Below are 16,029 nucleotides of genomic sequence, written 5' to 3'. Positions count from 1 at the left end.
GTATATTTGTTAATCCGAACAATTTAATAATCCGAATTGGGCCTGACAAATAGATGTTCGAACTAAGGAGTTTGCACTGCATTTTGAAAATTATGTCGCGACGTTCCTATGTAAAATGGAAAAAACCTAACACATAATATATTGTTCTTCTGATATAATTTGTATGCGTTTATATTCACCTATTTGAGAATCTAATTAAAATCAAATTGATATTTAAACTAAATTGTTCTTTGTATTTTGTGTTAAAATTCGTGCACTTTTAACATAATACTTGTTTGTTGTTGTGTTTTTTATTATTAAATAATTTTAATTTAATTAATAATAATCAAAGAAATTTAAATTCGTTAATAGTATATTATGCAACAAGTGCGGTAAACGGCATTTGACTCACGAGTTTATTTGACGCGAGCGGAGCGAGTTTTTAATAAACGAGTGAGTTAAAAAGTTTACCGAACGTGGAACGTGTTGCGTACTACATTTTCGCAAAACAACACGAATAAATTCACTGACATGACCGTCAGAAATGACAAACGTCAAAATTCAAAGCGTGACGCTTCCCCCACGCTAGATCGATGGGTAATTGGGTATTTTACAGACGGGAGTAGAAAAAATACTTTTATGATAATGCTACAAAGATCTTACCCTGGAATACTTCTCGTTTTTAGACTAGATACACCTTGCCTTTAAGCCAAACTTATTTCGTACAAAATAATTAAAATAACCATTAACTTTAACCCTTATCCCTTATCCCTTTGCATTATCTTACTCACCCTATCACCGACGTACGCAATCTTTTGTGATTTTCACTATAGTTAAAAGTGAACTTGCCTTGAGTTGTTTCCGGCTAGGAAAACATCAAAATTAAATCCACCCTGTAGTTATATCGCAGTAATTAGTAAGCACTTCTTATAAAAACGAAAAACAGATTCAAGTGTTTTCGAGACGTCACATACGTATTTATCGTCCGGATCTTATCAATGTGCGATGGCATTCACCGAGTATAGAAGCATCGCGCTTCTTCATAGAAAACATGTTCGCTTTGGTGCTGTTGCCTCTTTTGAGTGCATTTCCTTTGTCCCTCGGGGCGGAAGAGTGCGTGGTCTCAGATTTCGGTGACGTCGAAGCTGCCACGGAAAAGTGCTCTAGCATAATATTCGAAAACCTTTACGTTCCTGCGGGAGTCACCTTGAAATTGAATCTGACAGACGGCGCTAATGTCACGTTTAGAGGTAACACCACTTTCGGGTTTACGAATTGGCTGGGGCCGCTGGTTACGATCAACGGAACTGGTTTGACTATGCAGGGAGATGAAGGTGAGTAGCAGCAATTTGCTTTACTTTGGTCTAGGTTTATTTATTTAACTACAAAGTCACGAAACAAATTTGTAAAAGTAGACAGGTTACAGAGGATTAAAATTTGAAATTAGGTATACACAGTTCGAGGTCAGTAGATACTTGACAGTAATATAGTAGTACCGGTTCTAAATCACTTTTGGCGGGAAAATATGAATTTTTGGGAATATTCGGATGTGTTCGGGTTGACGCGTGAGAATTTTGTGTCCGAGTATGTTCGGGTGTGTTCGGGTATATTCGGGTGCATTCAAGTATGTTACCCGAACGCACACGAACAGACTCGAACACACCCGAACGCATCCGAACAGACCCGAACATACCGCCAGACCCAACATACGGTTAGCCGAACTAATCACATTCTTCATTACTTGCACTCTTTTCAACACATATTCTTTCATTCTATATGAGCAATCAACAGGATTTCTATGTTGACAGAAAACCATACAGGCACATTGTACAGTATTTCATTTTAAATTGTTCATCTTACACCACTCAGCGGTAAGCTTTCATATCATCAGCAAAAAGTGAATAATCTGATTCCAAATAATGGCCTATATCGTTCACCAGAAGAATAAACAATTTTAGGCCCAGATAGAACCCCTGAGGAACGCCGGCCGGAAACAGCTGACCTTGACCTATTGCACAATTGAAACTGATTTTTTTAAGTTCAGTAATACTCCTTGGTCCTGCAGATCAAAAGCCTTGCTGAAACCAGTACATATGGAATGCACCTCATATCCGTTATCGAAAGCCCTAACGATGAAGTTAGTATAAAAAAAAAGGTTTGTCACAGACAAACGGCCATTTACAAACCCACGCTACTTCTCAACAATGATATGAAAAACTCCGTCCAGCACTGACAAAACCATATTTTTCAATACCTTAGGTATTGCTGATTGTAGGCAATGGTTTGTGCTATCGCAGTTATTACCATTTTTAAATAAATGTTCATTAGGAAAAAATGAAATTTTAAGCAAGTAGTCCAACAGCAACTCTTTCAGTATAATTTCAAGACTCTTGCCAAAAATAGCCAATATTGAAATAGGACGGTAATTGTTTAAATCGTATTTACTGCCTTTTTTGAAAAGTGGACTCACTTCTGCATACTTCAATTGATCTGGGAAAGTACCGGATGCTAAACAGGCGTTACATAAATGCGTTGAAAGGGCACCAAGAAATCAGAACATTCTTTAATTAATCGGATGTTGATATTATAGATATCTAAGCAAGTCGAATTTTTAAAAGTTAAAATGGCTTTTGAAATGATGGTTCCCGATATACGAGGAAAATTAAATCATTTATCAAAATAACTTTAAAGTAATGGTTGTTTTCCCCATATTTTTGCAGTATTCTAAAAATACATTTGACATTTCCTTACTATCTTGGATGTTCACACCCTCCTGGTAAACATGTCTTATATTTCTATGACAGTTTTATTCATTCATAATCTCCTTAACAAACTGCAAAGTATCTGTTTTTTACACAGTTTCATCTAAAAATTTTTTAGGGTCGATATTCGACGGCCAGGGGCAACTTTATTGGGACGGTTTGGGCGACAAGGGCACCCAGAAACCGCAGTTTTTTACAATCCAGGCATTTCATTCGGTGTTTCGTAACTTTAAAGTGATCAACACCCCGATCGACTGCGTACAGGCGACGAATGCGGTCAACCTAACATTTACCGACTGGATCATCGATAATTTGGCGGGAGACCCGGTGACGTATTATTTAATAAATTCGACTATATTTCGACAGCGCACAGATGGGTGGTGATATTCCTTCATCACTGTTTAGAAAAGATTGCGATGTAATAACGGGCTAATGTAAAATCAAAATAAGTCAGTCATTATTTACTTTGGACTTTTTAAAAGTTGTGCTAGTGAGCTGCTTGACATTTAAAATAGCAGTTGTTACCGAACGCAAAAACTTCGGTGTTATTTTTTATAATAAATTAAGGTTCAACACTCATGTTTCTAAAATTATATAAAAACGTTATTGGAACTTACGAAACTTATACAGTAATTAATATATTTTCAATGGAAATTTAAAGAGATTATTGTCTGAAGCATTGGTTTTGTGTAACACAAACTATTGGAAATTTCTATTTGGTCCATGTTTGGATTTGACCATTGAAATGTAAAACTTATGTATTCGTTTCATATTGAATCTAAAACTCAAAGACTATGTTAGTGAAAAACTGAGAGAATTACGCTGGCTTAACATCGCCGATAGACGAAAACTTCACCTAGCCTCCTTTTGACATAAGAGTGTCAAAACTGGATACCCCGAATATTTTATGGAAAAAATTACGACTCTGAGTACTGTTCATAATCGTTGTACACGTTTCAGCAATCTTTATGAGGTACCAAAAATGCACAAAGCTAAATATCAGAATTCATTTTCTTATGTGTCTGCTAAGTTCCTAAACCGATACCCCGAGATAAGCGTGCTCAGAAATTTATCCAGACTGTCTTTTAAAAGAATTTTTAAAATGAAACTGTCAATGGAAATTATATAAGTAATATTTTTGTAGCTGTTTGTGTATATTGTTCTTGTTAGTTCGTTTACTTACTTATTTATGACACTTGTATCATTTCATATATATAGCTTTTATGGCAAAAACTGATAGTTTACAAGTTATGGCTAATTTTGTTAAATTTGACTTATCCTTTATAATATCCTATTCTAACTTACTTTTCTTCAAACATCAATTACTTAAATTCAATAAATTCAAGTCAATAAAATTTATTATTAACAACAAAACATTTTCTACATAACCTTCACCTTTGGCAATATAAGTAGTATTATTTCTTTCTACCTCTTGCTAAATTCGCTTATTTACGTTTTGAACACTATTACACCTATATTTTTACACGTTGTTCGAAGTTCAAAAGTCAAGACTCCTCGCTGGCCAATCCATGGTACCGACCAATGGAAAACGTTGATTTAAACAATTTCTAACAGTGCCTACGGTATAATATGGCGCATTATCTTATTGAAAAACAATATCTTCTTTAAAATCGCCCGACAGAATATCAATTAATGGACATTACAGTACTCCAACAAATTTAAATATCTCACACCATTTAGAAAAAAGTGATAAGTCATAGTATAGGTTAATAGGTTATATAGGTTAAACCACTTTCATAGATCCATAATAAAAATTCAAAATTTTAGTTTCCAATAAAGCTCCTTAGTGCCCTGGCACAACGGAATACCCAGTATACATAAAACTACTATAAATAAAATATATAATTCGGGTCAAACAACTCTTGGATTTCTTTCTTCAATTTCGTACTTTTTGAGATAAGGTATAAGAGCATCTTAAACGGTCCAACCTGTAGAATACCAGAAACAGTACCCTCTGCTACTCAAAAAACACACGGACAACGTTGTTATAAATATTATGCACTCAGACCGTACAGCACGCTATCAGCATGTATACCAGAAACCCAAAATTTCGAACGATTTCATTAGAAAACAAATGGATAATTGCGACTGATCCACAGATTTTAAATGATCTTATTGAATTGAATTACTGTCTGAACTCTGAGTCTGTTAAGCAATTTTTTTTATATCTAGCGATTCCACCCAGAAATATTCGTAAATGGTTCCGTGGGTATCCTAACTTTTGTCTTCCAGTTCCAGTACTATTATAGTACTACTGTAGGATTCAATTTTCGAAAATAAAAGTTGTTATTATTAATCCATGTTCTTTTAACCAAGTTGATATTGTTGATTGTTGATAAAGTTCCATTGGTCTTCCTGGCTGAATTCTGAAAAACTTTTGTTTTTCGATATCTTATTATTTTCAGTGGGATTTCGAATGAAGCCTTCTTACCCTAGTAAAAATTCTTTTTCAAATGGAACCAAGCCTATATGTGTCGGATGACAAGACAAGGTACGGAATACGCAAAATGTCTCTGTCTGGATTTTTCTTTATTTTTTCGTATTGTGGGTTAGAAAAGAGAAGATACGGTTTTCACTGTCGTATCTTTCGTTATAGAAAATAATGCTTATTTGAAATTATATATAGAAGCGCCTTCTAGTGCCAATTATAAGCTACAGTTACAATCGCACATTTACAAAAACGTTGATAGCAATGACCCCAAGATTTTGAAGTTACCGATAATTGTTTAAAAAATGGTTTGTACACCTACCGCCACTTTCCGTAAAGAGATTGAGCCATAAGTGTTTTACAATGGAGACTCGAATTTACCTGTGATTTAAAATGGCCGGTTTGTATGTGAAAAATTCAGACAAAAACAGTTTTGCTTAGTGGTTACGCTCCTTGGTGGACATTTTGAAATATTGAAAATAAGTTTTAATAATGTTCATTTTTCTAATCTTTTTTTTTAAATTCTTTACGACTGTAAGTTTTGGAAATGTGGAAATAATATATTTTACGTCATAAATTGTGTATTACCTGAAGAAAGTGTTTCTTTCACTTTCTTTTCTTGTCACACTTTCTAACGGAATGTGTGGCTAACAAAACTAATCAAAACGGCTACTGTTGCTTTTTCTACGCTTATTATTGTCATATTTCATATATCATATATTAATTTTTTCACCAAGCAGGACTTTTTTCAGTAATGTCAATAATTAAATCCTTTTCCAGAGAGAACTTCACGTATATTTTGATTCTTTGATTCAGCATTGTTTTTTATGTAGTGTTTTTCTTAATATGTAGGGTTATTTTTCTTACGTTTTACTCCTAAAACGTAATTTTTTTATTAAACAACTAATTCAACTGTATTACTGTAGGACGTGGCGCCAAGTGGAAAATTCGGCAAAAATACCGACGGATTTGACGTTTGGAACTCAACCGACGTTGTTATTAAAAATTCCGCCGTATACAACCAGGACGATTGCGTGGCAGTTAGGTGCGGTAAGCAGTTGTCAACATATTTAAACCGGGGGATGCTGTTCAAATAGCGATTTCAACATTGAAATACGCAATGTATTTGGTAATTCAAGAGATTCTCTAGTTTTAACTTCTTCTGAGAACTTAGATACTGATTTGTTTTCTTTATATTACTTTTCACCGACCTGTGACAACATTCTAGAATTCAGAATCATGTGAACTTACAAAAAAATGTTGTTACAGTCCGATACACGATAAATGGTCATGACTGTAATGATGCTATTAACAACTAGTAAGAAAATTATAGCACAAAATATATTAATTAATTAATGAAATAAATAAAAATTCATTTATTTAATTGTTTGCCTTGCAAAAACGGACCAGTCAAAAGTTTTCAAAATTAGTATGGGAGTAGAAAAAGAAAAGACCTTTAAAAAGATGTATCAGATGACCCCTCCGACCATTTAAAAACAAATTTAAAATGGCGTCCTGTCGTCATTTTGACATTTTGAGATATGGTTTTTATGTCTAAAATCAGACGTTTAATTATTCAATTCAATTCAATTTACTTTTTTTTTACAAAACTTCGGGATTCCTCCTGCGTTGGTTTTTGCTGAGTCTAAATTGCTGACGTTTCGCAAATCATCCTGTTGGCTTCTTCAGAGCTTGTCTGAAACTGTCAGTCTGTCAGTCAAGCTCTGAAATAGCCAACAGGATGATTTGCGAAACGTTAGCAATTTGGACTCAGCAAAAACCGACGCAGGAGGAATCCAGAAGTTTTGTAAAAAGTATTACAGTAGCCTGTAGAAGTTTCTTTGACAAATCAATTCAATTTAATTTAAAATGTCTTTATTGCTAGTGGAGGAATACGTTATACAATAAATAAAGACACTTAGTGGCATAGCTGCTCATCTAACCACCCTGTTTATATACTTATTGAAGGGACTGATTATCTCCTCATTAACAATACATCTTTGGACGTATTGATTAATGATATGCTTTAAAAGTAGCAGAGACATCATTATAAACTTTAATATCGTTATAAGTGAAAGATCTCTGAAACGTGGCAATACTGTACTTCGGAATATGGTATTTAATTTGTTAAATAAATAAGAGGACTCTGCAGTACTTCGATTTTAATGAACTAGAGTGGCAAGTAGAACCTTTCAAAGTCAGTCAACCACTTAGACTGTTTTAGATAGTCAGTAATATGATCATATTTGCTGTGATAAGGGGAAATATCATAAACTACTACGCTGCCCAATTTTCAAAAAGTTCACTTGTCATGTCCTAATTGTAGTGTAATGAGCAGTCTTTATTATAAAGGGTGTTCCAATAGTTTGTCATAGTAATATATGTTGTTTAATAGTCGTTTTAAAGGAAAAAAGTTAAATACCAAAGGTTTAGATGTGTCCATATACAGGGCGAATCATAAAAAGTTGGGAATCAAACATAAATCATTTTAGTTGGAGCACCCTGTATATTTTGTAATTAATATTTACTCCCTTTTATAATGAATCATGTAGGGTCGTTATGATCTATACCAGGGCTTCTTAAACTTTTTTATATAGCGACCCCCTTCAAGCTTAGGAAATTTTAAACGACCCCCTCCTCCATATAATGAAATATATATTAACTTTAGATGTATATGTAATATCGCACTATTTTACAATGTAAATAAAATAACGATTAAAGAATACGTACCCATTCATTTCACATATATATAATTGGAAACGTTGACGGGATATCGGTCGTAATAAAACACAATAAATAGAATGACATAAAACTATATGTATATATATATATATATATATATATATATATATATATATATATATATATATATATATATATATATATATATATATATATATATATATATATATATATATATATATATATATTCAATATAAAAAATAAACTTTTGTAACAATTTCTTTAATAAAAACATATTATCAACATCAAACAATATTAATGTGACGGATGTTTTACACAAATAATTAAATCTAGGCTCAATTTGAGTTAGTGCAGATCGTAAAAAATTTTCAACGTTTATTATCTATATAGTATCTTGATTTTATGTAAAAATTATGTAAATTAATGTGGAAAAGGCTGATTCACATAAATATGTTGTACAAAATGGCAGTAATGTGTTCATTGCCATTTCCGATAGTAGGGGATATTCTGATTTGATTTCTATCCAAAATTCATGCACAGGCACTTGAGAAAATCTGAGTCGCAAGGTAGTATCACTTGTTAATTCGGCAAATTCTTCTTGTGCTTTTAAGTTTAAAAAATTAATTTCTTCCATTTCAATTGAAAATGGATTGCAAATCCATTGTTGTGTATCAATATCATTGGGAAAATACCTATTCATGTAAACTTCCATATCCTTCAAATGATTAACTATAATTTTTGTTATAGGAGTAGCTTTTTTTGAAATATTTTTACTAATTATATACTCGTCAGTAAATGGAAACATTTCGAGCGATCCACTTTCCACTGCACTTATCCGGTCATTGCTGCAGCACCGTCCGTGCACACACCAACACAATTTTTCCAATTTAATCCTTCTTTTTCAAAAAACTCTTTTATATATATCTTTCCACGAGTATGACCTTCCAGAGGACGACAAAACAGTATATCTTCATGAATGCTTCCCTCATAAATATATCTTACAAAAAGTAACAACTGTGCCATTTTTGAAATGTCTGTCGACTCGTCCAGTTGTATTGCAAACTTTCAGCTGTCTTTAAGCTTCATAAGAAGCTGTTGAAATTGATCATTGCTAATGTCTGAAATTCTTTTGGACACAGTGCCATTGGATAATGGAATTTTACTAATTTCAGCAGCATACTGTTTTCCATGAACAATTTCAGACATTCTTATAGCTGCAGGTAGTAAAAGTTGCTCTCCAATAGTAAAAGGCTTTTTCGTTTTTGCTATCAAATACGAAACTTCATACGATGCCAATAGATATTTATCATTCAAAGTAACATACTTCTCCAAAGTGTTCTTTTCTTTATTTGATGTTTGCAAAAGACGCTCAAAATATTCTGTTGGCTTTTTTGATAACGTTGCATGTTTAGTATTCAAATGTCGTTGCAGTTTTGACGGTTTCATGCTTTCTGCAGCCAAAACTTCTTTGCAAATTAAGCACACTGGTTGTTCTTCATTGTTGTGAGAAGAGCACGTGAAGCTATACTGCAAATATGATTCGTCATATTTTCTTCTTTTTTATTTTGCTAGAAGTCGGATTTGAAGCACTGCAACTTGGTTGTGACGGCGTGGCAGACTTATTAGTTGGAATTTTAATTAGCCATTTATCCATGATGGTTAAATAATAATAAATAATTAAACAAAATTTAGTTGAACTTTAACGTAATAATTAAAAACACCAACTGAAAATTACACAGTAAATGCACACATGTCACTACGAAGACAAAGCTGAGTCCAAACTGAAGTACAAACAGTGCAATGACAACAAATTACGATCAGATGAACCCCGACGCATGGCGTGTTCAAAGCGTGCAGCGCACAAAGGCACCGTATCACAAAGACGCCGAAAAAGAAGGTTTCATTTAATTTTTTTTATTATTCTTTTATAAAAATAATATGGCGATTCGCCTAGCCTAGCTTGATTATGCTTCCGTATTGTATGTGTAAGCTGTATGGCGACGCGGCGTCTGGGTACTTATAATCACTAAGTTATCTTGCAAACACTGACGCCGGCGGCCAGATATCAATGTCGAACGTTCAGTTGAAAATCGAGGAGCGCCTTGTATTTATTATTTTAAATGCTACTTCCATATTTTCATTTATAGGCCCTACGTAACAGTTTTGCATTGCCACTTTTTTCAAAAAATAGTTATAATAAAACTACAATAGTATTTTGTATGATTTTTATTTGTATTTTATTTATATTTGTACGTAGTGTGTATACTAATTTTAAAATTTTATTTATAATGATTGAAAAGTATCAGATCTTTGCGACCCCCTTTCAGTAGTCTCGCGACCCCCAGTTTAAGAAGCCCTGAATTCTATACCATATATGAATCCATTAAGTCTATTATACAGAGGAGTTAACGTAATGGACATACCGCAATTATATGCCAGAAATGAAGAATCCGAGATACTTAACACCCACAAATCTATATGGCACTCGCCAGAGGTCCCTGAAACCTGCAATTCATACAAAAACTCATAAATCTATTGGAGAAAAAAGCTTTCCATTTTTGAGTCAAAAAGTTCTGAATATGTTGCTTCGTTCGATTAAAGAAATTAACTCCCAAATTTTATTAAGAAAAAAAGAGTAAGGAAATTTTGATACAAACGAGACATACGTTTCAATACGGTAGGCTACCTCTGCAAATAAATCGACAGCGTTTTTCTCTTACGTTTTATGCGAATCAATTAATTCAAAAAATAAAAGGTTTTCCGTAAATTTATCGTATGAATTATTCAAGTTTTGCTCATGGCGAAGTTTTTGAATAAACCTTTTTGAGCTGTTCTTTGTTTATTAACTGAATTTATTAATTTGTTTTTTCGGATTTATAACCATTTTTTCGCACTGTGTTTAACATTTTATTTCAGTTAGCTGTCATTTTAGTATGTCAACCAAAGTAGTACAGTCATTTATCCCAGACTCGTCTTGAAGTTAGTTCGAATCGTTTTGTTCCCTGTATATTAGACTTCCATTAATTACTCCTATTTTATTAACTTTTATTTTTTGAGGTACACATATTATATTATATAACCAACAAAATAATCAAAATTATCAAACCGTGCGAGAATACCACGAAAGATTGAGAACAAAATAAATATTTCTTGAACTTGAAAAATCTACAGAGACGAGTTAAGTATTGTTTCAGATAACATTGTTGTAATGTAATGTAATGCGTAAATAATTTATTAATTAATAACAAAACAAAACTGAAATTACGAACTGAATTTTGGAAAAACAATTTAAATAGAATTTTAAGTTAGGGGATAATATTAAAAATGCAATATTAATAATATACGCTCTAATAAGGTGCATAAATGATTGGGCAATATTCGCCACCATTTCATGACTAACACTTTGAAAGGTTTTTCGTATCCTCCGTTTCATTTCCTTTTTTGTTGTGGGAGCAGTTTTATACACCTGGTCTTTAACATATGCATAAACAAAATAGTTCATCTTGGTTAGATGAAGAGACCTCTAATCGGACCACCTTTATTTAATTTAATTCTTCGTAACGTGTGCAGGAGCTCCATCATAAAGGAACCACATTCTTTGCTTCACTTCGTTCGGAATTGTTCTTAACACATTTTCCAACATATGCTCTAAAAAAATGCTCAACAACTTTTCTTAATAACATTTTTCTTAACCCTTAAAAGATGTTTTACTCTTGTGCAATTTTAGTATTTTTTGTCCTATCTTAAGTGTTGATTGACTTGCAAAAATTTTAAGTTTACCAAATGTGATCATGACGCATACACCAACTTTTGTTTAGTATTTTACCACCATACTGTATATGCGCATGCGCATTTTCATTTCAAGTCAAATCTAGGGTTTTCGTAGTCCAAGTAAATAAAATTCGAAGCGCAGATGCTGCCATGAGGACACTGAGAACCACCCCGTAAATTTTAAATTGTTTATTTTAGTCTTATCTATAACTTCCGTTCATGACATTCCAGGCAAGTTTTGACCATTTATCGTAATCATAATTTATTAGTATATCTCTCTTTTTACCATTCTACATTAAAAAATGAAGCATCGCTATTTTGTAGGGGCCAACATATATGTCACCAACATGTTCTGCCACGGCACTCACGGTTTGAGCATTTCCGTGGGCTTTAGCAACACGTCCGTACCGCTGAATACGTTGAGCAACGTCACTTTCACTGATTCCGTGTTGGTGAATTCGGAAAACGGGATCCACATCAAGACCCACTACCAGGGAGGCTACGGGTCCATAACAAATGTAACTTATAGAAATATTTCCATGTCCAGTAAGTTTTCTTTTATTGTCTCTTTAATCTACGGACAATAGTAAATATAGCGGATTAGAAGAAGACAATTACCTTTTTTTTGTCTTAAGCAAACAGTATGTTTGATGCGTATATCCAATAAAGATAAACGAATTTGTTGAATGTCGCATTTAACTTCTGTCACTTTGACAGAATCCATTTCTTTGTGGTTTTTCGTAAGAAGGTTGCTTTTTTATTTTAGTGCTGCGATTTTTAATTCATTTTCTATTATAAATTGTTTGTTATTTATCATTTAAATTCCAATTCCCGAAAAAAGGCGACTGATTTACCTAATGCATTTAAATGTAATACACGAGACACGGTGTATTAAATGTATAGTGAAATTAACCATTTATAACCACGTAAGATAGTGTTTGTAAGAAGAAAGAAATTGCTTTATCAGCAATAGTTCTTTGCAGAGAGTATTGCCCAGCATAACCAATGTTTCACGAACCATACGTGAACATTTTCTAAAGGCTTGGCCCGACAATTCAATAAAAAGTGTAAGAAAACTGGTCTTTCAAGGGATGCGATCTTGCGAAAAATGATTTGTTGAACGAGCAACCTTGGTGAGTTGTTCCAAGTCAAAATCTACAAAATACCTTGGCGACATGAATAGCGAGAAATGTATTAGCTGGTTACAAGAAAAATTGCTTTGTAACTTGGAAGAGCAGTCAGTTATAATTATGGATAATTGTCAGTATCACAACATTTTATAAGAAAATGAACCATGTACAAGTTCTTGTAAAAAAGAGATCGGCGACTAGTTTTTTAAAAACCAAATTGAATATTAGGCAACATTAACCGAGATTTACAAAAAATGTGTGCAATATGCTAATAAAATTATTTTAGAGTGGTGTAACGAAACCATTTTTAATGAATTAGAGCCCAAAATAATTTCACTGGATTCAGAAACTGATACTGCAAGTTACTCAGAGACTGAGCTTTCAATGAAAAAAATTAGAAGAAATTCGTTTATGGGGTACTTACTAACAAGAAGTAATTATTTGTTTAGAATAAAATGTATTCCTATATAAAAAAGGGGAAAACTTAACACATAAAATATAGTTTGCTTTTTATATAATATATTTGACACTCTCGCTATTATCAAATTGTATATTGTGTTAAAATTCGAACACATTTTTAAAATTCTTGTTTGCTTTTTATTTAAATTTCTAATTAAAATTAATCCTAAAATTAACTCATTTTCACTAACTAGAAACATTCAAAAATATTCATCATAACTATGAATCTGCAACAAATAACTTACACATCTTGGATAATAACGATAATATTTAAAGCTTTTCGCCCCAAAAAAAAATTAAATTAATTAAAATATTTTAATGGTCTAAAATTATGAGAGGCTCTAACCCTAGAATACCTTTCGTTTTTATACTTTTGGAAAATATTAAGCCAAAACGCAATAAAATTGCGAAAAATAAGGAAAACAAACCAAACTAACTCTTGTCATTATCGAGACCGAGAGTGTGCGGAACTATTGCACCATATTGTGTTTCTTAATGAAAATGAAGACTGTTTAGGGTTGTCGATTTACGCTTGCCTTTATTTTATCTGGTATTTTTGACTGCGAAATAAGGGAGGGGACATTAATTTTGAAACCCATTCCTTCCAATCCATTAATTCTCAAATTGAGTGACGGATGAATTTATGTTCGCCACTCATTAGTTCCAATTCCAGTACTGTTTCCACTTGTTACGGTTGATAGTATAATTCGAACTAGTATAAAAAACAATAACATTTTGTATTTAACTTTGGACGTAAGGTAAGCTGTTAAAACGCTTCTCTCAAAAAAAAAAAATTAATGTAAACCTGAAGTACCTTGTAAATATTTTGCATCGTGCATTCAAGTGGTCGATAGCGTATCAATTAATAAAATAAAATATTACAACTCCAGTGCCCTTCCAAATATTACATATAATTCAAATTTTTGGAGACTGGAGAAGGCGGAGTTTCCATAAATGATGTCAAGCTTCCATAGCTTATAAATCTTTTAATAAATATTATGAACAGCTGTATTTTGGCTAATTATTTTCCCACTGTTTGGAAAAAGGCCATTATAAAACCAGTTGTCAAAATATCAACTCCCAGTCAGCCAAAAGGTCTAAGACCAATCAGTATACTTCCAGTTTTTTCACAAATAAAATAAATAGAAGAACATCTACCAACAAATGCCTACTTTTGCCAACTTCCAAATCCTTTCAAGACTGTCAAACAGGGTTTATATTACATTTTAGTACACCTACCAGTCCAGTTAAGTCATTGAATGACATTCGCCACAATGAAGTTACGAGGGCGACTACCTGTTTGGCTCTTTTGTTGATTGTTTAGCCTTTATGTAGCAGATATGAATGAGTATACTAAATATTCAGTGATGCAATAATATGCTGATAATTCCCAAGTTTACATTTCTTTTTCTATGCAAGATGCTCTCCATTAAACTTCAATATTAATTTCAACAGTGTATCTGTTTATCCTATGGACCATAATCTCAAACTTAATGGATATAAGCATTGTGTTTTTTTTAATTACTAATTATAAAACTTTGCTACCGATAGGAGTAATTTGTGACATATCTCTTTTCTTCACATATTGATAACATCGCAGAGAATACATGTATAATTTTGTTTTTAGAATTTTAAACTCCAGTCAACCAGTCATTGTTTTTTTGCATCCTCAGTGCACTAGAAATGTTATGAGGGAGTTCTAAGTTATACAATATGCCTCTCCCATAAAAAAAAACGTCTAATGGAAAAACAAAGACGCATTAGCTAATTTTTTAATGTTTCATTGTTTAAATATTTAAAAGTTATGGACCCATATCGTGTTGCGTCTTGCCGCTGTCTGCATAGGCATTTTTTTTAGTTTTATAGTTAGTTATTATATATTTTTTATATATTTTTGTGTTTGTTTATTTATTATATAGGCTGGCCTGTTGTTATATTGTTGTTGTAAATTGTTAATGATACTATAGAGCATGAGAAATAAATAACTTAATAAATAAAAATAAATAAATAAATTGGTCCAGATCTTTATTGCGTGATTTCAGAACATGTTTCTTTTCCAGGTATAGAAAAGTTTGGTATCGAGATCCACGAGAATTACCCGGACACAACCGCCGAACCCAGAAACAATGTGCCCATCGTAGATCTCAAAATGGTGAACGTTACCGGAAATGTGTCCAGGGATGCCGCGCCGGTGTTCATCTTGTGCGCAGACGGGGGCTGCGCAGATTGGCAGTGGGACGACGTAAAAATATCCGGCAGAAAGTCTGACAGCTGTAATTTCCTACCCGAAGGTTATTCTTGTTAAAACACATTATTACATACAGATTTAAATTGCGAGTTGTTTTATTCTTGATTTAGTTCGCATGTTGGAGGACGATAAATCATCATTTTCCCATCAAAAACACATCTGTTTGGTTGCTGAAGTTGGACCTAGACCTTAATTGTCGAAATGTCATAGCCAAGTACTGGGTGGGGTACAAGACATACCTACAAAGATAAGTCGGATGGTATGAAAATTTCAGCTGATGGAGGTAAGGTCAAGACAAATGTCCTTGGTGGAACAGACACACGAAAAGGGCCAACTGCATCAGATCCATATGTAACGGCTTCAGCACAATAGAACAAAAGATCAGAAAGACGAAAAGCGCTCAGACACCACCATCCGTTGAGATCTAAACGAACTTTAGAAGAGCTCCTTGATAAAAATCATTTATTATTTATTTAAAAAATTGGTAGTTTGGAAGTTATGGCCAATTTTCTTCAACAACTTGTGTAT

The 16,029-nt window shown here is 33.0% G+C and overlaps 1 protein-coding gene across 2 annotated transcripts; it reads left to right on the top strand.

The window, feature by feature from the left end:
• Nucleotides 1–969: 969 nt before the first annotated feature.
• LOC132707227 (uncharacterized) lies at nt 970–15,969 on the top strand. Of its 2 annotated transcripts, XM_060678986.1 has the most exons (6): nt 970–1,313; nt 2,860–3,068; nt 6,117–6,240; nt 11,989–12,210; nt 15,314–15,544; nt 15,612–15,969. In XM_060678986.1, the coding sequence occupies exons 1-6, from the start codon at nt 1,031–1,033 to the stop codon at nt 15,692–15,694; spliced, it is 1,152 nt and encodes a 383-aa protein (XP_060534969.1). In that variant the 5' UTR covers nt 970–1,030; the 3' UTR covers nt 15,695–15,969. The 2 variants fall into 2 exon arrangements, with proteins under 2 accessions (XP_060534969.1, XP_060534970.1); XM_060678987.1 differs by lacking the exon at nt 15,612–15,969 and having other exon boundaries at nt 15,314–15,583.
• The last annotated feature ends 60 nt before the right edge of the window (nt 15,970–16,029 follow it).

Source organism: Cylas formicarius, unplaced genomic scaffold (genome assembly GCF_029955315.1).
Source record: "Cylas formicarius isolate icCylForm1 unplaced genomic scaffold, icCylForm1.1 PGA_scaffold_9__14_contigs__length_23061073, whole genome shotgun sequence".
NCBI classification, from domain to species: Eukaryota; Metazoa; Arthropoda; class Insecta; order Coleoptera; family Brentidae; genus Cylas; species Cylas formicarius.
Note: the sequence above shows the minus strand (reverse complement) of the source record. Positions and strands in the feature narration are given on the sequence as shown.

What these genes read in the sequence shown, in the direction of transcription:
- LOC132707227 (XM_060678986.1), top strand. Translation starts at nt 1,031, where the DNA reads ATGTTCGCTTTGGTGCTGTTGCCTCTTTTGAGTGCATTTCCTTTGTCC. An exon ending in ATAATTTGGCGGGAGACCCG is followed by an intron (nt 3,069 to 6,116) that starts GTGACGTATTAT and finishes GTATTACTGTAG; the next exon opens with GACGTGGCGCCAAGTGGAAA. An exon ending in TAGAAATATTTCCATGTCCA is followed by an intron (nt 12,211 to 15,313) that starts GTAAGTTTTCTT and finishes TTTCTTTTCCAG; the next exon opens with GTATAGAAAAGTTTGGTATC.